At 37.4% G+C, this 22907-nt stretch overlaps 1 protein-coding gene across 8 annotated transcripts in view; it reads right to left on the reverse strand.

Moving 5' to 3' along the window:
• LOC126473750 (probable phospholipid-transporting ATPase IA) overlaps window positions 1–22907 on the reverse strand; it is a 614987-nt gene that overhangs the window by 58849 nt on the left and 533231 nt on the right. For 6 of the 8 annotated variants that reach the window (XR_007586523.1, XR_007586525.1, XR_007586524.1 and 3 more), the window contains exons 18-21: window positions 22202–22465; window positions 10284–10402; window positions 6261–6395; window positions 1418–1519 (exon numbers count right to left, since the gene is read on the reverse strand). Coding sequence is in view for 5 of the 8 variants with exons in the window: in XM_050101001.1 (XP_049956958.1) it covers window positions 1418–1519; window positions 6261–6395; window positions 10284–10402; window positions 22202–22465 (620 nt within the window). In the remaining 3 variants the exon portion in view is untranslated. Of the gene's footprint in view, window positions 1–1080; window positions 1133–1417; window positions 1520–6260; window positions 6396–10283; window positions 10403–22201; window positions 22466–22907 lie in introns of those variants that run through there. The other 2 variants (XM_050101003.1, XM_050101005.1) reach the window with 2 other exon arrangements.

Here is a 22907-nt window from a genome sequence, read left to right on the forward strand (position 1 = left end):
ACTGTAAATGCACAGAAAAGACTGGTGGCAAATAAATGAGCAATAAAATGATCTATTAATCACTCAAGTGCAGCTGTAAGCTCAATATATAATGGATTACTGAAGTTCTGTTGCTGTGAAAGGTTAGTAGCATTAGTCACAATGCTGTTCTACTGAAGATGATGTTTCTTATCTACCCATTACATTTTCTATTTCTGAGTATATAATCACTATACTACTGTTAGGAAGTGTTTCTTGCCTTGCTGTTTATGAAGCATTTTGGAATAAAATTAATCAATGTCATACAGTCATGCTTAAGAATATAAGAAAAACAAACTCATAAATAATTAATGCACAGTTGACAATGCAACCATTGCAAGTTGTCAACATGAGCAGAAAAAATAAGTTTGCTTCTATACCACTCTTTAAGTACTACATATATACAGTGTTGTAAATATTATTTATACACATTACACTGCACACTTATATTGTAAAATATAATTATTTCTATTGAAAAATGCATGCAGCCCACATATAACAAATAGAAAACTTTTGGTAAGGAACATGGTAATATACTGAAGAACATGCTTCAATAAATATCACAGGAAGGTAAATCACCAGTTCCCACAATATAAATGACATTATGAGCAGTGTATAGAACACACTGATAAACTGCACCTTTTAAGATTTACTTGTATTCTCTTCATTTCTCACTGTTTCACGATTAAGTGAAAAAGTGATCCACTTTTCCCGTAATTATCTACTCAGGTGCATATTGTGATTTACCATCAACTATTAAGATCCTGACTGATAGTTACAAGAAACAACTGTTATAAAAAATTGTAAGCTGCTGTTTGACTAAAAATCCTAAATATTTTAATTCGGATATAATAAGTTATTAAATGCCATCATGTAGAAAGATGCAAAGTATTAATATACATCTGAACAATAATCAAATATCAATATTTTTCATATATATTTTTATTTTTTAAAAATACACTGAGCTTTATAGTCAATGAATAAGTTATTTGTTAACTACAGCCAAAAAGCATTTTGTAGCACTTCATTCAGTCATGCATATCTGAAGAGCCCACTGTAGCGTAAAAGGCAATCACATCAATTGCGTTTACTATTTGGTTTACTATTACAGTAGCTGAAAACAAATAAATATCTCTCTCTGTATTACTGGAGTAATGACGGTCAATAGCAGAACATCACTGGTGCACTGCATTAAAAATACATGGTTGTAAACAAAAAAAAAAAAAAAAAAAAGTATCAATGTTTAACATCATTATTTTTGAAGGCAACTTCCAAAGACAAAGCTACAAATTTTGTTAATTTTTAATTTTTTTATTCTCAAAAGGCAACTTCAGAACACAGTATGCAAAGTGATGTTCTGCACATGTAAACTAAGAAATGAATATTTTCTACTACTCACGAGTGCCTTGTTTCCCTCATTATAACATTTCCTGGGTCTGTTTTCCTGATTTCACTTTCCCTTGCAGCTTCTGTAAGTGATTTAAATGCTGTCGAATGGATGCTGTAAAGAAGTTTCCGAATTTGTAAGAAAGTGAGAATAATAGATAATTTATCTTTCTGCTTAATAAATGTCACAGAAATTCATTACATGGTTTCTTTTAAGTTTAAGTGAAGTGAAGCATAAAACTATATTAATATGTAACATACTGTGTGCTAAACCAAGACTAACATCGACACCTTCAGTTTGAGGACTGATTCAATAACTGTTGTTATTTGAGAATGAATTTTGAATTCACTCAAAACATTAATTTTTCACTTGGTTCACTCTATTTCCTCCCAATTTCAAAGAAGTCATCCATTATATTTTGGAACTGGCTGCTCCAGAAGAAAGCATATGCTGTAATAATGTGTTGCATATGGTGATATGGGGAGTGGGGATTTGATGATAAGATAGAATAGAATGGACATGGGACCACTGAGAGAATGGTATAGTGGGAGATTCATTGGCTAGAAAAACTAAAGTAAGGGGAAAAGAAAGAAATAATAAAACAAATAACCGATTTTTTGAGAGGTTGGGAGGGTGGATTCCAGGATTGTGGCATAGAAGTAGAGTTTAATGGGAAGGGGAGTGTGTTAGTGTGAGGTGGGATGTGAGAATCCAGACAGCATGGGCTGTGAAGCAGCCACTGAGCTTGGTCACATACTCAGTAACATGTTCAGCCATTACATGGTCACCTTTGATCTAGACCACAGTATTGTAGTGCCCATTCATACACATAACAGAACAACTTAATTCATTTTATGAGAAAAATCAGTGGATACCATGTGCTAACAACACAGATGCAATAACATGAAGACAAATATGATTTTAACACCTCTCCAGATTCATCGCCATAGTAGATCAGCTATACAACAACAAACAATATACAACAATAAAGGATATGCAACAAAACATTCTTATAAGTAATCTGTCTCAATGCCAATCAGAATTCCACTGCAAGACTAACATGAAGCAGATGTAACGTTAATAAAAAATAACACTGGAACTGAAACTCCCTGGAAGATTAAAACTAAGTGCTGGACAAGGACTCAAGGACCTTTCTACATCTATGTCTACACAGATACTTCGCAGGCCACCATACACTGTGTGACAGATGGTACCCTGTACCACTACTAATCATTTCCTTTCCTGTTCCACTCACAAATATGGCGAGGGAAATACAACTGTATACATCCCCCCACATGAGCCCTAATTTCTTGTATTCTATCTTCATGGTCCTTATGTGCAATGTATGTTGGCAGCAGCAGAGCAGTTAGGCAGTCAGCTTCAAATGCTGGTTCTCTAAATTTTCTCAATAGTGTTTCTAAAAAAGAGCATCACTTTCCCTCCAGGGTTTCACACTTGAGTTCCTGAAGCATCTCCATAACACTTACGTGTTGTTCGAACCTAATAGTAACAAAGATAGCTACCTGCCTCTGAACTGCTTCGATGTCTTCCTTCAATCTGACCTGGTACGGATCCTAGACACTCAAGCAGAATTCAAGAATAGGTTGCAGCAGCATCCTGTACACAGTCTCCTTAACAGGTCAACCACTGTTTCCTAAAATTCTCCCAATAAACCAAAATCGACCATTTGCCTTCCCTAACATAGTTCTCACCTGCTCGTTATCACTTTGCAATGTTATGCCCAGATATTTTAACAACTTGACTGTGTCAAGCAGGACTCTAGTAATACAGTATCTGAACGTTATAGGTTTGATCTTCCCACTCGCTGACATTAACTTACATTTTTACACAATTATCTAGAGCTAGCTGCCATTAATCACACCAACTGGGAATTTTGTCTATGTCACCTTGTATCTTCCTACATTCACTCTACTTTGACACCTTACCATACACAACAACATCATCAGCAAACAACCACAGATTGCTGCCCACCATACCATTTATGCCTTTTGCGCACAAATACTCTACTTATTGAACTACCCAATTGCAACTCGTGACCTGACCGCATAACTTTTCCTCCCCAAGTACCTCTCTCCCACTTTCCAAACTTGAATCAATACTCACTCATGACACAAGACAGCTTTGCAAGAGACAAATATTGTAGTACTGAAAACACACCTTCAGTTGCTGTGATGATATGTGGATGACTAACAAATCATCTCAACCAAACTACATCTGTGTTTCAAACAAAATAATATGGGAACTGCTATGGGTTCACATACTCATGTATTTCATTCAGACTGTCAGTGATTGTTCCTCTCTTTTGGTAGACTATTTTGTCACAGAGTGGCTTTAAGTGATTATAAATAACTTCAGGCTCCGAAAGGTTGTTGATGGTCATAATTTACAATCTGCAGAAATTTTACATGATATGTATTCATCCTGCCCTAATTGCTATCGACTCAGTATCTCATAAGTAGGTTTTTTTTGTTTACATTTTTGTTGATTATATACCATTTTGGACTTTAGCATGTTTGTTTAAAAGCCATTATGTAAATAGCAAATCATTCTATGATTAGTGGACAGAGTGGAGTCAATTTAACAATACCAAATTTGAAGTTGGAGGCTCTTTACATATTAAATACAAAAATGTATGCTACCACACGTTTTGGCATCATACACCACCTCTTGAGATCGGTTTGGGTTACAGAGAAATATAACAACATGCAGGACAATACAGACACTATCAATATCCCACAAGACAAATTGAGGACAACCAAACCTAAAATAATAGAATTTGTAGATTTAGAGAAAGTTTTTGACAATGTTGATTGGGCTACATTCTGAAACTCCAAAGGCAGTAGGGATAAAATACAGAGAACAAAAGGTTATAGACAACCTGTATGGGAACCAGACTGTACTTTAAAAGAGTCAAAGGACACAAGAGAGGTAATGATTGAGAAGAGAGTAACACATGATTGTTGTCTTCCCTCCGTGTTATTCAATAAGTACACTGAATAAACAGTAAAGAACATCAAGGGGAAATTTGCAAAGAGAATTAAAGTTCAGAAAGAAAAAATAAAAACATAACGGTTTGCAGAAGACATTATAATTCTGCCAGGAGTTGGAAGATCGGTTGAACAGAAAGGATAGTGTCTTGAAAAGTTATATGATGAGTAACAACAGAAGTAAAACAAAGGTAATGGATTGTAGTAAAATTAAGTCAGATGATGTTGAGGAATTACATTACAAAATGAGACACTAAAGATTGTACATGTATTCTGTCACTTGGGTGGCGAAGTAATGGGTGATGGCCAGATTAAAAGAGGATGTAAAATACAGACAAGCAATAGTATGAAAAGCAGTCCCGTAAAACTAAGTATTTACCTGGAATGTAACCTCATATAGAAGTGAAATGTGGACAATATACATTTCAGACAAGAAGAGAACACAAGCTTTTGAAATTTGGAGCCACTGAAGAAAGCTGGAGATTAGATGTGTGGATCAGATAACTAATAAACAGTTACTGAATTGAATGGGGGAGAAAAGAAATTTATGGCACAACTTGACTAAAAGAAGGCATCAAGGAATTGTCAAGTTGATAATGGAAAGAGGTGAAGGATGTAAAAATTGTAGAGGGAGACCAAGACTGAGGACATTAAGCAGTTTCACATGGATGTAGGTTACCGTAGTTATGTAGAGAAGGAAGGGAATTAGGAAAGAAGATAGTAGTTTAACACTTCATTGACTGTGAGATCTTTAGAGGGGGAGCACAAGCTCAAATTATGAAAGTATGGGGAAGGAAATTGGCTGCACTCTTTTCAGAGGAACCAACTGCATTTGCCTGGAGTGATTTAGGGAAATGATGGAAAACTTAAATCTGGATGGCCAGATGGGTATTTGAACCTGCATTCTCCCGAATGGGAGTCTACTGTGCTAACCAATGTGCCACCTCACTTATGCAGAGATGAAGATGCTTACACAGGATATACTAATGTGGAAACCTTGCCTCAAACCAGTCTTTAGCCTGAGTACTACAACAAAAACAACATCAACACCTCTCATACTCATTTACTTATTTACACACACACACACACACACACACACACACATACACACACACACACCTCATATTCTACCATGCCATGAAGGAGAACTTTCAAGGATCAGGAGTGAGTCAAATTATATATTAATAGGCAGGATCAGCCACTGAAGGCTATTTCTATAAAGTATGCTAACAACCAATTATGATTTGTACTTACCAACTCACACTGCGAATTCCTTCAAGATGGGAATTATTTTACATACCAAAAGTAAAATTCACAAAAGAAAACTATAAAATTATAAAACAGCATTGCTGGCCAGTACTTACCTTCAGGGGGTGAAATTTTTAACACTGCTGATACACACATATAATAATATAAAACACTAGGATATCACTGCTTTCACAATGATAAGTTCCTTCCTTGGAAAAGAGAGATGGATAAGTTTTAGGAAGGTCAAAAATAAAGGGCAGGTCACTAGGATTGCAGGATGAGAGGGTCTCATGTTTTGTGAGTATGATGATTGATGGGCTACAAAGAGAGTAAGATGTCAAAGAAAGTAAATTAGTGAGAGGTAATGAGAACAGAGTGAGATGTAAAGATGGATTAGAGGATGCGGAATGAATAGGGCAAATAAGAACTAGGAGGAAAAGGAGATGAAAAATAAAAGTCCATTTCTCCTCCCGAAGTAGGAAAGTACTGATCAGCAATTCTGCCTCATACTTTGAGAATTATTTCACATGATCCTTACAAAACTATCAGTGATTAAGGACAACACACAATCTTTAATATACACTGTAGCTAACACTTACACCTTGTAGGACACATCTGCTATCAGTGTACTAAATGGGATGAGAATGAGTCCAAGCCAAAAAACAGGTGAAGTACACATCATTCGATCCATTCCCAGCATAACAGCTCCAACAGGGATGACAGGCCAAAAATTACTGTGGAATGAATGACAATATTAGCACCTGTATATTCAGTATGATGCTGTAACTGCACAAAATGCAAACCTAAATATGGGGTGTTCAAAAAGTCTCTCTGCAGTCCCATATAATTGTTAGCCACACGTGCCATATGCCGCAGTGAATATACCGAAATGAAACTCAGTGAAATACAAGTTATTAATTTATTGAATATTCATTTTTACTTACAAATTTTCACATTAAATGTTGAAAGTGTCCCCCCTGTTGTTGAATACAGAATTCAATTCTGTCTAATCATGTTTCCAAACACAAGCTGTAACATTTCTTCTGTAACAGAAGCAGTGAAAGTGGATATTGCAGTTTTCAATACATCGATGGATTTTGGAAGGTTTTATAGACAGTTGCTTTCGCTGCACCCCAGAAGAAAAAGTCAGGTGGTGTTAGGTCAGGCGATCGTGGAGGCCAAAGTCCCTGTGAAATTATGCAATCACCAAAAACATCAGCAAGCAGTGACATTGAAACATGAGCTGTATGCGCAGTTGCACCATCATGTTGAAAATAACCGTTCAGTATTTCATTTAACGCAAGTTCTCCTATGAATGGGAACAGAATATCACTGCAGTATTGTTGTACGCTTATTGTTTTGTTGAAAAATATGGGACCCACAATCCAATATCTAGAAATTGCAATCCCAACTCCTATTTTCACAGAATGAAGTGGTTCCTAATGAATACACAATGGATTTGCAGTACACCACATACAAGAATTTTGTGAGTTCATGTACCCGGATAAATGAAACCACGCCATAATCAGTGAAAAACGTTTCATTAAGAATATCCCTTCCATTTTGTTGAACGAAATTTTTGAACCATTGACAATAATGCAGTCTCTTGCCATGATCAGTATTTTTCAGTTCTTGCATGACTGTCACTTTGTATGGGATAAGTTCTAATTTTTTCCTTACAGCTGTGTAGGCCATTACGACACTAACATCAATTTCCTGGGCAAGTTTTCTTACTGACTTGGTCGGACTCATCGACATTATATCAGAAATATCGAGTAGTTTATCTTCAGACAAAACGTTATGATGACCGCTTCTCGGTGCATCTGTCACTGAACCCGTACTTCAAAATTTATTAATCAAATCTCGCACAGTATTGCAATGTGGAAGTGTTGTCTCTGGGAAAACTGAATTAAATGTTTGATGAACTGAAACTGTGTATTTACTGCCAGCTTTGAGCACTTGTTCAACTAAAGACACACATTCTTCAATGGTTAGCATTTTGGCAGTGACAAAAACAAAACAAACGAACAAAGGAACTAAACTTTAACGTTCACGTCAACACATAATGACACACACCAATGATACTACTGTCGCTGACTGAGATAAACGAAACAGTGGAGTGCTGGGAGAGTCCACTTGAAGGGAAGTAACCCAGGCAGGCGAACAATCCTATGGCATGTGCGGCTAACAACTGTACAGCACTGCGGAGAGACTTTTTGAACATTCCGTATGTCCAATGAGAAGCTTTTCCACAAGTACAACCACATTAGATATGACAATGACTGGTTATTAATACAGGTATTGTGTCTGTTCTTTCAGACAACATGCACATCTTTAAGAACAGACACCATCGTGTTGATCCTTGATGAGAAACAGCTTGCTTAATGGCGATACAAAAAAATTTGTGATGGACTGAGATTCAAACACACACACACACACACACACACACACACACACTGACTCTCTTTATGAGAAACAGCTTAATGGTGGTAGATGAAAATCTGTGATGGACTGGGATTTGACCCCGGATTTCCCACTCCATGTGAGCGGTCACCTTATCCTCTTTGGCTGTCTGAGCAGTCTCCCATTCAACCCAAATCTCCATATGTCACACACTACTGAGAAGTGTCCCTTTTATTATTCCTCTCTGCTCGTAGCCCTATTGTATTCCCATGAGAGGTCACATCATTGTGTATCTGCACTGAAAGATCAATGTGCCGTCGGGTACATGTGTTATATAGGTATGGTATCTGTTCTTTTGGACATGGGCAGGGGACACTACTCAGTAATGTGCGACATATGGACATATGGGTCGAACAGGAGATGTACTTAAATAGTTGAAGTGTTTAAAGTGACTGCTTGCATAAAATGGGAAATCTGCATTTGAATCCCCAAATTTTCACCTATCACCAATGTGTTATTTCAATGCCCCAATGTAGCAAAATGTTGGAAATTCCTTTTGTCATTATCATTAATATCATTGCATATTTCTTGACAACTGATGAAATTGCAATTCTAAATAGAAATCTGCTACGTAAGTTGAGAAATGAGCATTTCTGTAAGTAACATGTCTTCCTGTAAATATTCCACAAATAACTCTAACCTTATAAGCTTCACACATTGAGGACTAATAATTGTGGACAAACTGCTAGGTGATTGGGGAAAGAAGTGCTAACTATTTAGTATACAACACGACAACTATACCTGGGACCATTTATTGCACAACACAGGATACAGCCAAACAGGCACCAATTGAAAGGTCAACAGCATTCAGAATTAGGATTTTGTTAGCCACTCCGTTCATTAGATATTGCACTTCTTTCCAAATGTTGGCTTATTGGATATGTGTTCTGTGGATGGAAATTCTCCCCTTAAAGCCTAGGTTACATGAATAAACTGAGATGTGAAGTTTGTTTCTTGAAACCAGTGTTGCAAAACAGTTTTCATAAATGGCTGTCTATACAGTGGCATCAGTGAACACCTCAGTTTTGACATTTAGTGAGTACCAAAGCACTGTTTTTAACTCTGAAATGAAATTGTGGCAGTTACATTTGTAGTAAAGGAGTTCAGGCTTGTCTGACTGAAATACGTACAAAAGAAAAAGAACAAATATGCTTGAATTCCTGACGGGCTAAAGAGAAGATGTCATCTTGGGCACTCAATGACATAATTTTGGCCCACTACTCCAAAAGTTACTTTAACCATGTACGAATGATATCTGAAACATTCATGGATCTTAATAGAGTTTAAGAGGGTATGAGGAAAGAATGTACACTAATGTATGAAATATCATCATCACAAATGAAACTGGAGAACATATAGCTATTTTTTTGTAAGTGGAGATTTTCTATCCTCATCTCTGTAGTACCCATATCGTGTTCCATAACTGATAAATTTGTTCCAGGTATTTGTGATGCCACCTTTCTGTGGTTGTTTCTTATCTCTGGCTTTCTGACATCAAGCTTTACACTTCTATGTCTAAATTTTCTATTTTCACAATTATCTTCACAGTATAATCTTTGGGAAGCTTTCACATCTATACAGCGGTGGAAGGAGATGGAGAGAGATAGAGGGGGGTAGAGGGGGGGAGGAGAGAGAGAGAACGAGAGAGAGAGAGAGAGAGAGAGAGAGAGAGAGAGATATCTATGTTCAGTCCAGATGTTTGGATCATGGTCATATGATATCCTCTTATTACTCTAATGTCATACATAATGAAACAGCTATGCAGCATCTCTTCCTTTCTTTGTTTGTTTCAAGGGTTGATAATTACCTTACTGTAGGGGTCACATAAATATACATGGCATGATTGGGACTGTTATGAGAGACGTTCATGTAAATCAAATTTTTCCAACATACTTTTTGTTAATATGTCTGTCTTTCAGGGTGCACTAAAAGGCCTTAATGGTTTGCTGTCTACTTCCATACAGCTAAATATTCCTTGTTCCACACAGCTAAATATTCCTTGTTAGCTGCTCCAGGTTACAATCTCAGTGAGGGACAAATCTAGGATTGTCCCATACAATTACTTCCATTATGCCTTTTATTAAAACTAGTGTATATGTAATTACTTCCATTATGCCTTTTATTAAAACTAGTGTATATATTCCACCAGATATACAAACCTGTACACAGCAACAAAGATAAACCACATGGCAATTGAGCCCCAGATTGCAAGATGAGTGAGCCATGTCCACGCATTTGTCACCAAGCCAGCCTTCAAACATACTGTCACTACGACATACTGAAACAAAGAACGTATTTTATATCAGGTGATGCCATAATAAAATACAAATATATCATGTAATAATTTCATCAGGAGCAGTGACATTACAAGTCAGTCTGATTTCCCCTTGTGGCACACCCATCTCAACATGCAAGCTGAGTGAACAACCCCTAACTCTCAAACTTCCAAAAGCCACTTAACTTTCCTCACTAAGCAGGAAACACAGTTCACAAGTCTATGAATAGTTTTTTCTACTTTTAAATGTATCAACTAATAGCACTTGAATTTCATCTCCTGGAGACAAATACTGGTCAGCTATTTAGCCTCTTTGTAATTTTACAGTTTTCTCGAGTAAATTATCTTTTTGATATTATACATTATTAATGTTCACTGAAGTTAAAATTAGCAAAACAAAATTAAGAGGAGGGTTCCTAATTTAAGAAAGGCCGAGTAAAATTGTTATATTAAGTAGTTTTACTCAGAACTGACTTGTAAACAAAATTCTTCGATTTTATTATGAAAATGATAGTAGCTACTCATCGTATAGCAGAGATGCTGAGTCACAGATATGCACAACAAAAAGACTGCCAAACAAAGCTTTCAGCAAAACAGATCTTCATCAAAATTAGACCCTCCCCACCCCCAAGCATGCACATGCGTGCACGAAATGCAGCTCATACACACACATGTTGTATGTGAATATGTGTGTGTGTGTGTGTGTGTGTGTGTGTGTGTGTGTGTTTTGCCTAATTCTGATGAAGGCCTGTTTGGCTGAAAGCTTTGTTTGATTGACAGTCTTTCTGTTGTGCCTATTTGTGACCCAACATCTTTACTATATGGCGAGTAGTACCCATTCTTTTCATAATATTGTCATTATTCCATCCTGCGTTTTCCATTGTTTGATTTTATCTTCCCATTATCATTATCAGTTTTGACCATCAACAGATTATCTCTTTAAAAGGAGAGAGGAAAAAAAGGGAAAAACACTTCTTCAGAGGGATGCCTACAACTATGCAGTAAAAGTGCAACTCTATGAGAGGTGCCCATGACGTAAACAGGTTTGCACTCAGGTTGGGAATGTTGAAGGCTGCAGTTAACTGCAAAATAATATAAAGCCTGAAACTCATAAACTGGATAACGTAAAATTAAAAAAATTCACTATACTAATATGACTGTCAGATACAACCTACTCAAAAGCAAAAACTAGTAAAAAATACATAACTACTGGTGTAGGAAAGTTAGAAGTTTACTAGAAATGAGGTACATAGTGCTTGTCTTCAGAGGTGATTCACAATTGACAAACTTGCCATTGGCTGTTCCAAATGAACACTCAACATAAAAAATGAAACATCTGTTCAAACAAGCTTCAATTACATCAATATGAACTGTCAGAAAAGAAAGATGGTAGGGAATAAAGGTAGTAATAAAACAGCTTTTGGTTCTAATTTGAAAAAATGAGGACACAATGTGGGGCACACACTTCAGCATCCTGGCATGAAATGAGCACACAATGTAGGGTACACACTTCAGCATCCTGGCATGTCATTATATTCCAGTAGGATACCAATAATTGGCATGTACATGAAATTTTTATTAATATAAAAACATCAGTTGTTAAATGAACAAAACTTTTTTCAAGAACTTAATATATTTATTCTCCTTCTTTTGCAAGGGTTCTCTTCTGTCAGTGAGTCCTCAAGTAGTAGGTGTATATTGAATATTTGGTGGACACCAGTGGTTACTGGTATCCAGTTTGTCGCACACAGATAAAATCTGTATGTGGACGTCATCTACTCTGCTACTAATTCTACTAATAAATGTCCAACTTATTTACATCAGTGGCATGTTACTTTTAGTTTGAGATGGGCATGTCTTACAATTAAATTAATGTTCTAAATATTTTAAAATTATATTTGCAGTTTCAGAGTTGTAAGCTTTATACTATTATACAGTTAAATACAGCTTTGATCTCCACCTCTCAGATTGTATATATGTTTACACTGCAAGTGCCTCTCTTCACCTGTTCAGTTCTAATTTTACTGAAGTGCTGCATGCTTCCTTTTGACGAGTTACTACATAAAATATTCAAATGCATGTTAGCTGTGTATGGAAGCTGATTTGAGTTTCTAACTTAGTTACTTAGATAATTTATGTTACTATTGTTATTATTATTATCATTATTATTAAACAATGGAAAATCCAGGATGGAATGTAACAATATAATGAAAAGGACAGTTGATGCTCACCATACAGCAGAGATGCTGAGTTGCAGAAGGGAATAACAAAAAGATTTGGAAAGTTAACTTTTGGCCAATAAGGCCTTTGTCAAAAGTAGACAACATACATACACGCACACACTCACGCAAACGCAACTCACATACATATGACATGGTAGTCTGGCTCCAACTGTCAGACACTGTGGCCATGTGTGTCAGTTTTGAGTGTGTGCATATGTGTATGCTATCTTTTTTGACAAATGTCTTGTTACCTGAAAATTAACTTTCTGACAGTCTTTTTGTTGTGCCTTAGTGCGATTCGGCATCTCCATTGTATTACTATTATTATTTTATTATTGTAATGTGTAAAAGGTGGTAGGGTGGTAGGTAGGAATTACTAACACATATGTATATATTTAATAATAATGATAACTTAAAAATGATCAGCATGTAGGCATACATTCAACATAATTTGCTTTGTGAATGTAAAATGACTTGTTCCACACTATTATCATTTATCTTGAAAATGATCCATGCAACATGAAACTAACTAACCAACTACTCCTCTTTTTTTACTTTTTTCCAAACAGATCATCTGATGATGGCTTTTAATCTGATTCTGTTAATAGTTCCATGTGTATGAGCCGTGACTGGGAAGACAGTGTAAAAGAATTTAGTTAGAGCTTATCTGCTACTGCTTGCTTAGTATTCACAAAATTGCATGAGATTTATTGAAGAATGAGGATTACCTACATCTAAAAACAGAAAAACCAGCATGGAAAAACAACAATATGGAAAGGACCGATTGCTACTCACTCCACAGAGGAGGCAGTGAGCTGTAGATAGACACAATGAAAAAGAATGCTAAGAATATGAGACATACTTAGCTATTGGTCCATTATCAGACATAGAAACACACAGTCACCGTCATCCCCAGAGATGACAGTGGCCATGTGTGTGCAAGTTGTGCTTGTGTGAACGTAGATAAGTTTTCAATTTCTGGCGAAGAACTTGTCCTTTAGCAGAATGTATCTAGCATTCTTTTTCATTGTGCCTGTCTGTGATTCAGTACCACCTCTATCTACTCTTTCCATTGCCAATTATCTACACTCGTAAGGACATGTCCATTTACAGTAAACATTATTATCCATCATGTTGTTAACAATGATGTGGATACACAGTTAGTCAGCGAACAGTAGACAAATGCTGAGTGAGACCAGTGCGGTATCTTTTGACTCTATTTACCTTTGTTCAGATTTCTTTGTTCCTTCCATGAGGTTGGGACCTCTTGAATTCCTGTGGAATGAAAACCATAGACAGCTGTATGTACGATCCTTTATTTGGAACCACAAAACCAGTTGTGGTTTCAAATAAAGGATCTTAAATACAGCTTTTGCAGTTTTTCTTTCACAAGATGTACATTCACCGCTGAGGTTGTTCTGAACACAAAGCTATTTGTAAGCTTTTGATTTGTTCTTTATTTTATATCTCTTGCAGGGTTGTGCAATAAATTACATTTATACATCATGTCAGTATATATGCTGTTTTTATTGAGACCAGTGATCCCACAAGTTGTGAACCCTAAAAACAATCAATACATGTGAAATGACACTGCTGGCTTCAACAAATGGCATTTCACTAGAATAATCTGTGTTTTGAACAGTGTACATACAAATCTCACTCTCAAACAGCTCTAGCTAACAGAAATTCTTCAGTATTTGTGGACTGTGTGCAGCCTAGAAACATTTTGCATCCTCTGCACCGAACAGCACAGTCACCACGATTCTGCCAAATATGCCACATCAGTCAAACTTGAGTTTGAAAATGCTCAAACCTTTGTTTGTCACTTAACGGTGAGCATGACAACATATTGCAGTTAATATTTACTACTGCCTCCCCCATGAACCACTGACCATGGACCTTGCCGTTGGTGGGGAGCCTTGCGTGCCTCAGCGATACAGATAGCCGTACCATAGGTGCAACCACAACAGAGGGGTATCTGTTGAGAGGCCAGACAAACGTGTGGTTCCTGAAGAGGGGCAGCAGCCTTTTCAGTAGTTTCAGAGGCAGCAGTCTGGATGATTGACTGATCTGGCCTTGTAACACTAACCAAAACGGCCTTGCTGTGCTGGTACTGCGAATGGCTGAAAGCAAGGGGAAACTACAGCCGTAATTTTTCCTGAGGGCATGCAGCTTTACTGTATGGTTAAATGATGATAGCATCCTCTTGGGTAAAATATTCCGGAGGTAAAACAGTCCCCCATTTGGATCGCTGGGTGGGGACTACTCAAGAGGACGTCGTTATCAGGAGAAAGAAAACTGGCGTTCTACAGATCGGAGCATGGAATGTCAGATCCCTTAATCGGGCAGGTAGGTTAGAAAATTTAAAAAGGGAAATGGATAGGTTAAAGGTAGATATAGTGGGAATTAGTGAAGTTTGGTGGCAGGAGGAACAAGACTTCTGGTAAGGTGAATACAGGTTTATAAATACAAAATCAAATAGGGGTAATGCAGGAGTCGGTTTAATAATGAATAAAAAAATAGGAGTGCGGGTAAGCTACTAAAAACAGCATAGTGAACACATTATTGTGGCCAAATAGACACAAAGCCCACACCTACTACAGTAGTACGAGTTTATATGCCAACTAGTTCTGCACATGACGAAGAAATTGAAGAAATATATGATGAAATAAAAGAAATTATTCAGATAGTGAAGGGAGACCAAAATTTAATAGTCATGGGTGACTGGAATTCGGTAGTAGGAAAAGGAAGAGAAGGAAATGTTGTAGGTGAACTTGGAACGGGGGCAAGGAACGAAAGAGGAAGCCGCCTGGTAGAATTTTGCACAAGGCACAACTTAATCATAGCTAACACTTGGTTCAAGAATCATAAAAGGAGGCTGTATACATGGAAGAAGCCTGGAGATACTAACAGGTTTCAGATATATCATATAATGGTAAGACAGAAATTTAGGAACCAGGTTTTAAATTGTAAGACATTTCCAGGGGCAGATATGGACTCTGACCACAATCTATTGGTTACGAACTGTAGATTAAAACTGAAGAAACTGTAAAAAGGTAGGAATTTAAGGAGATGGGACCTGGATAAACTGACTAAACCAGAGGTTGTACAGGGTTTCAGGGAGAGCATAAGGGAACAATTGACAGGAATGGGGGAAAGAAATACAGTAGAAGAAGAATGGGTAGCTTTGAGGAATGAAATAGTAAAGGCAGCAGAGGATCAAGTAGGTAAAAAGACGAAGGCTAGTAGAAATCCTTGTGTAACAGAAGAGATACTGAATTTAATTGATGAAAGGAGAAAATATAAGTGCAGTAATGAAGCAGGCAAAAAGGAATACAAACGTCTCAAAAATGAGATCGACAGGAAGTGCAAAATGGCTAAGCAGGCATGGCTAGAGGACAAATGTAAGGATGTAGAGGCTTATCTCACTACGGGTAAGATAGATACTGCCTACAGGAAAATTAAAGAGACCTTTGGAGAAAAGAGAACCACTTGCATGAATATCAAGAGCTTTGATGGAAACCCAGTTCTAAGCAAAGAAGGGAAAGCAGAAAGGTGGAAGGAGTATATAGAGGGTCTATACAAGCGTGATGTGCTTGAGGACAATATTATGGAAATGGAAGAGGATGTAGATGAAGATGAAATGGGAGATATGATACTGCGTGAAGAGTCTGACAGAGCACTGAAAGACCTGAGTCGAAACAAGGCCCCGGGAGTAGACAACATTCCATTAGAACTACTGACAGCCTTGAGAGAGCCAGTCCTGACAAAACTCCACCATCTGGTGAGCAAGATGTACGAGACAGGCGAAATACCCTCAGACTTCAAGAAGAATATAATAATTCCAATCCCAAAGAAAGCAGTTGTTGACAAATGTGAAAATTACTGAACTATCAGTTTAATAAGTCACGGCTGTAAAATACTAATGCAAATTCTTTACAGATGAATGGAAAACTTGGTAGAAGCCGACCTTGGGGAAGATCAGTTTGGATTCTGTAGAAATATTGGAACACGTGAGGCAATACTGACCCTACGACTTATCTTAGAAGCTAGAATAAGGAAGTGCAAACCTACATTTCTAGCATTCGTAGACTTAGAGAAAGCTTTTGACAATGTTGACTGGAATACTCTCTTTCAATTCTGAAGGTGTCAGGGGGTAAAATATAGGGAGCGAAAGGCTATTTACAATTTGTACAGAAACCAGATGGCAGTTATAAGAGGCGAGGGGCATGAAAGGGAAGCAGTGGTTGGGAAGGGAGTGAGACAGGGTTGTAGCCTTTCCCCGATGTTATTCAATCTGTATATTGAACAAGCAGTGAAGGAAACAAAAGAAAAATTTGGAGTAGGTTTTAAAATACATGGAGAAGAAATAAAAACTTTGAGGTTCACCGATGACATTGTAATTCTGTCAGAGACAGCAAAGGACTTGGAAGAGCAGTTTAATGGAATGGATAGTGTCTTGAAAGGAGGATATAAGATGAACATCAACAAAAGCAAAATGAGGATAATGGAATGTAGTCAAATTAAGTCAGGTGATGCTGAGGGAATTAGATTAGGAAATGAGACACTTAAAATAGTAAAGGAGTTTTGCTATTTGGGGAGCAAAATAACTGTTGATGATCGAAGTAGAGGGGATATAAAATGTAGACTGGCAATGGCAAGGAAAGCATTTCTATAGAAGAGAAATTTGTTAACATCAAGTATAGATTTAAGTGTGAGGAAGTCATTTCTGAAAGTATTTGTATGGGGTGTAGCCATGTATGGAAGTGAAACATGGACGATAAATAGTTTGGACAAGGGGAGAATAGAAGCTTTCGAAATGTGGTGTTACAGAAGAATGCTGAAGACTAGATGGGTAGATCACACAACTAATGAGGAGGTACTGAATAGGACTGGGGAGAAGAGAAGTTTGTGGCACAACTTGACTAGAAGAAGGGATCGTTTGGTAGGACATGTTCTGAGGCATCAAGGATCACCAATTTAGTATTGGAGGGCAGCGTGGAGGGTAAAAGTCGTAGAGGGAGACCAAGAGATGAATACACTAAGCAGATTCAGAAGGATGTAGGTTGCAGTAGGTACTGGGAGATGAAGAAGGTTGCACAGGATAGAGTAGCATGGAGAGCTACATCAAACCAGTCTCAGGACTGAAGACCACAACTACAACAACAACTTACTACTGATGCACTTGATGCCCAGGCTCTGTTGTTCATGCCGCCCCTAAACAGAGTAAATATCAATGCCTGAATGACAACATGCTTAAACGAGTGTGTAAATTGCAGGATCTACACATGCAGCAAGTTCTATACAGTGATGTTATTAGTGACTAATCTCCCTCAGAATTTTGGTGCCACCTTCATGCATTAGTTACAGAAATTTGAAGTATCTGGTGCAACACCGCACCAAGTATGATTTAACCAACTGACATTTGACATTAAAAGTGCTGTGACTTCCAACAGTGGTGACATGTCTTCACAGTTGGACATTATTAACAAAACTCTCAGTATTTTGCAAAATGACAACACAGGTGGAGCATCTCAGTATTGTAATGGCATTATAGCCATAGTTTCACCTGATGCTGCAAGAGAACATCAGCTTCTGCTTGCGGAGCAGGTCCATGCACACAGGTAATATCTAGTGGCAAATAAAAGAAACAGAACTGCAGCATTGACACACACCAGCTGGGGCAGCAACACCCACTGGAGCACATGTTGAAGTATCAACAAACAGATGCTGACTCAGTGTTGGTACCACTTGCATATCAGAACACAAGCAAGGAAGTGCATCTCTCCTTGTGGTTACCCAAATGACAAAAATGACTGGATTTAGGCATGACCGGCAGCTCAAAGAAGAAGCACCCAACTACCAAAATTACTACTGATCAAGGAAGACTATTTGTTCCATGAAGTTGACAACCTGAGTGGTTTGCAAGACCACCATACAGCCAGCTACCATCCAACCAGCAATGGGATGGTGAAATGGTGGCATAGGGCTGTGAAATTGTCATTAACATGCCACCATACATGATGGATATCAGTACTGTTTTAATGCTAATAGGATCATACACGGCTGAAAAACCAGGCACTGGTGCCTCTGAGGTGGATTTTGTTTATGGAGTAACCCTTCAACTTCCCATGGAACATACCATGCAACAGCAGGAGCATTTTCTATCTACATCTACATAGGTACTCTGCAAGCCAACGTACACTGTGTGATGGAGGGTAACCAGTAGCACTACTTGTCATTTCCTTTCCTGTTACACTCACAAATAGAGTGAGGCAAAAACGACTGTCTATATGCCTCCTTATGAGTCCTAATCTCTTGTATGTTATCTTCATGGTCCTTACGTCCAATGTACATCGGTGGCAGTAGAATTGTTCAGCAGTCAGCTTCAAATGACAGTTCTCGAAATTTTCTCAATATAAATTATCGAAAAGAATGTCGCCTTCCCGACAGGGATTCCCACATGAGTTTCTGAAGCACCCCCGTAACACTTATGTGTTGTTTGAGACTCTATTGCATAAGAAGTCTTCGAGCCACACACATATATGTGTGAACTTATTCTGTATGCTCATACCTTCTTAACAGCCTGCAATGGGGCACCATGTCAAATGCTTTCTGGAAATCTAGAAATATGGAATCTGCCTGTTGCCCTTCATCCACAGTTCACAGTACATCGTGTGAGAAAAGGGCAAGCTGAGTTTTGCACGAGCAATGCTTTCTACAGCCCTGCTGATTCGTGGACATAAACTTCTCAGTCTCAACAAAATTTATTAGAGTTGAATTGAGAATATGTTCCCGGATTCTGCAGCAAACGGAAGTTAGGGATATTGGTCTGTAATTCTGTGAGTCTGTTCTTGTACCCTTCTTAGATATGGTATCACCTGTGCCTTTTTCCAGTCAATTGGGAGTTTGTACTGAGTGTGACATTCACAAAAAATGCAAGTTAGGTAAGTGGTGAATGCCGTAGAGCTGCCACTTGTCATTCAACATGTAAAGCATTATGTTTCTAAATTCTGCCCATCCCCAACACCTCATCACACGGACACAAATATTTTTGACTGTAATGATACACGCACTTGTTCTTGTGCAGTGTTATGAAGGGATGCAGTTAGAGTGTCACTACAGTCTCCATACACTAGCCTGTATACAGTCTTGGCGAACACACATTGAAAATCCTACAGAGTGGTAAAGCCACTACCATAATATTAGAGTAAGTTAATCCCGTCTAAATATTACCAGAGGACACAACTTCAGCTTAACATTATGACTGTCAACTGAAGCCTACACTATAAGACACAAGTGGTGATGAGACTACACCATCACCTAAGTAGCCTTTGCTTTGTCATCATTGCAAGCTATGCAGGTTTCACAGGATCCATTGCCGATTTGTCCCAAGGCTGTGCAAGTGCTGCATTACAAATTCCCCTTTAACCTGAAGCTCCACTCTACAGGGTGAGAGGGGGGCAGGGAGAGGGGTGTCTATGTGGTGATGCAATTAGATAACTAAAGACAAACACTGAGAGAGAAAAGTGTGATACATCTGGCTCAGTTCACATTTGTTCAGTTCTCTTTGCTCCTTCCACATGATTGGTAAGTGTGCAATAAACCAGTATACATTCTGCTTTTGTTTTTATTGTGCTCAGTGATCCTACAACGGTTTTTCATTCTTGACTATATATAATCTGACAGCTTGTAACAGCCGATAACATTATGTATCTGGTCTTGGTTGTGTAAGTTTCTAGAAGCACTGTTACAACAAATAGAAGCATTTTTGACTCATTCTTAATATAAATTCTTAAGAAAGGAACTCTCTGGGCTCAAATTAAAGGCATTCTTAGTCTTTAAAGAAATTTGATTTGGAGCCTATATTGCAAATACACACTCATATGTAAAGGAGAGATTGCCATTCACCACAAATTACTGCTGCATATCTAAACTTTTGGATGAAAAGAGATCTTGTTGCAGTCAGACAAAGTGGTCAGTGTGTGTGTGTGTGTGTGTGTGTGTGTGTGTGTGTGTGTGTGTGTGTGTGTAATAGCAATCTGTTCTTTTCATATTGTTGTTATTCCATTCTGGACTTCCCATAGTTTAAATACACATTTATACAACATAAAATATTCTAAGTACATGATGAGTTAGAAGTAACAATTAAATGCAACATCATCAATTAATTTAATTTTCAAATACTGAAAGATAAGGTTTATTTGAAGATCAGATAGAAAACTATGTTCCTCAGTTTCCTACATTCATCCAAAAGCAACTTTTGAACAAATAAGTTTAACAGTTTTTATGATATTTAAAGATTTATCATTTTTCTGAGTGAAACAGGAAATAAGGCTGAATGATTGTTATAAAGGTCATTAGAGAATCAGCACTGGTTTAAATTGGATTAGGATGAAGAATCAAATTATTCTAAATGACTTGGGGGCCAGACACACAATTGAACCCTGTTTCTCTTAAAGTCCAGTACCTTAACTACTCTAGCCTTTTACTTGACCCCATAACAGGAGCGTGTTTATACAACAGTATCAGTTAATGATACAAGCTTGAAACAAAAACCCTATACACAGTTCTGCTCCCAAAATAACACATAAGATGATGACAGAAACTCCATATTTTCTAGGTGAAATAAAATAATAGGCAAATTTAGTAGTTAAAAAAGTGACACTGAACATAATAATGAATACTTCTAATAACTAAAAAGAGTTGAGGCATTTTGATGACATGCCTGGTGTTCTATCGTAAAGTATGTACAACTTCGAGTAAGTGTGGCATGAAAAAGATAGAAATGTGCCACATCCTGCTGCTTCATGGTATAAAGCCATGCATCAGTTACTCTGTCGCGGCCAGCATGGCATTGTACCTTGAAGCACCAGGATCTAGCTTGTTTCGGTCTTTTTGTACTACGCTTACTCAAAGTTGTACATACATTATGAGAGAACTCCTGGCATGTCATTGTAATGCCACATCTTTTCTATGGCATGCTTTTATTTTTTTAAAAAATTACTTATTAGAGGCATTCCTTCTTGTATGTTGACTTTGGGTTTTATCCAATCATATGAGCAGAATTTTATGAGAGTTGTTATTTTACAGCATACTGCATAATCCTTAAGTGACAGACTAGTGTAAGCATTGTATGATGTTAACTGCTACTGACTGGTTTTATGGTTATGTAATTTTTGTCATTGAGCCTACATGCTCTTTGGGTATGCCCTACTAAATTTGCTTTTTAATTTTTCTATTGTAAGCTTGTAACCTTGATATATTTTCCTTTTAAGATCTGAGGATGGCAATGCGTATTGCCGGAACTAGTAATCAATTTTGTTAACATAGCAGGCTTGGCAAATAAATTGGTTTCTAAAAGAAGACTACACTATAAACTTATATGTCACCTCCTGTGCTGAATGATCATGTCAGGTAACCATCAAAACTGTTAATTGCTTAATTTATTAGACACACAAACATCAATACTTAAAATTATCAGGAAATCTACTAAAATTGACAGGGCAACAAGAAAGTAGTTGTTCTACTATAAACTACAACTATAAATTAAACAAATAAATTAGTTTTTTTTCCATACCGTATACACAATATTTCCTAGAAGCAGATAACCACCTTCTCGTCCATTGGCCCATATAACATCTTTCTGCAGAGCAAATAATGGTAGCCAGTACAGCAGTACTGAGTGTACAAGAGCATTGAGGATCCATACCCAGAAAACTCTAACATTGAACAGATCAGCATTCTGAGATGGTTTGTACAGAGCAGGATACTTCAGCATTGTCTCAGCAGAACAGACTTTGTCAAACAGACCCAGTGCAAGTGGTGGAGCTGCTGTGAACAACTAATTCAATGTTTGTACTTCAGAAGTTATTTTAATAGTTAACAATGGCACAATAACAATAATAAGAATATGAAATACTTTTTTAAATAAAGTACAAGGGAAAATCATAATTATAGGGAATGGAAAAAATTCATTTACAGCATAATAACAATTTGGAAATGATACATTGTCGCTCACCATATAGAATAGGCTTAAATCGAATGCTTCCTTTATATGGTGAGCAGCAATTTATCCTTTCCATATTGTCATTATTCCATCCTTAATTCATTTAAAGCATCCTGTTATATGTGTGACTTGTCTCATGGTACACAATTTTCAAGTGTTCTGATTTGTTATACAGGAGATGCATTGTGGTGCTACACGCTCAAGTGACTGGTGATATGAAAGTTGTATTCCACAATTGCATATAATTAAGTAATAGCAGACGATGAGGTTTAAAAAA

This window comes from Schistocerca serialis, chromosome 4 (genome assembly GCF_023864345.2).
Source record: "Schistocerca serialis cubense isolate TAMUIC-IGC-003099 chromosome 4, iqSchSeri2.2, whole genome shotgun sequence".
Lineage (NCBI taxonomy): Eukaryota > Metazoa > Arthropoda > Insecta > Orthoptera > Acrididae > Schistocerca > Schistocerca serialis.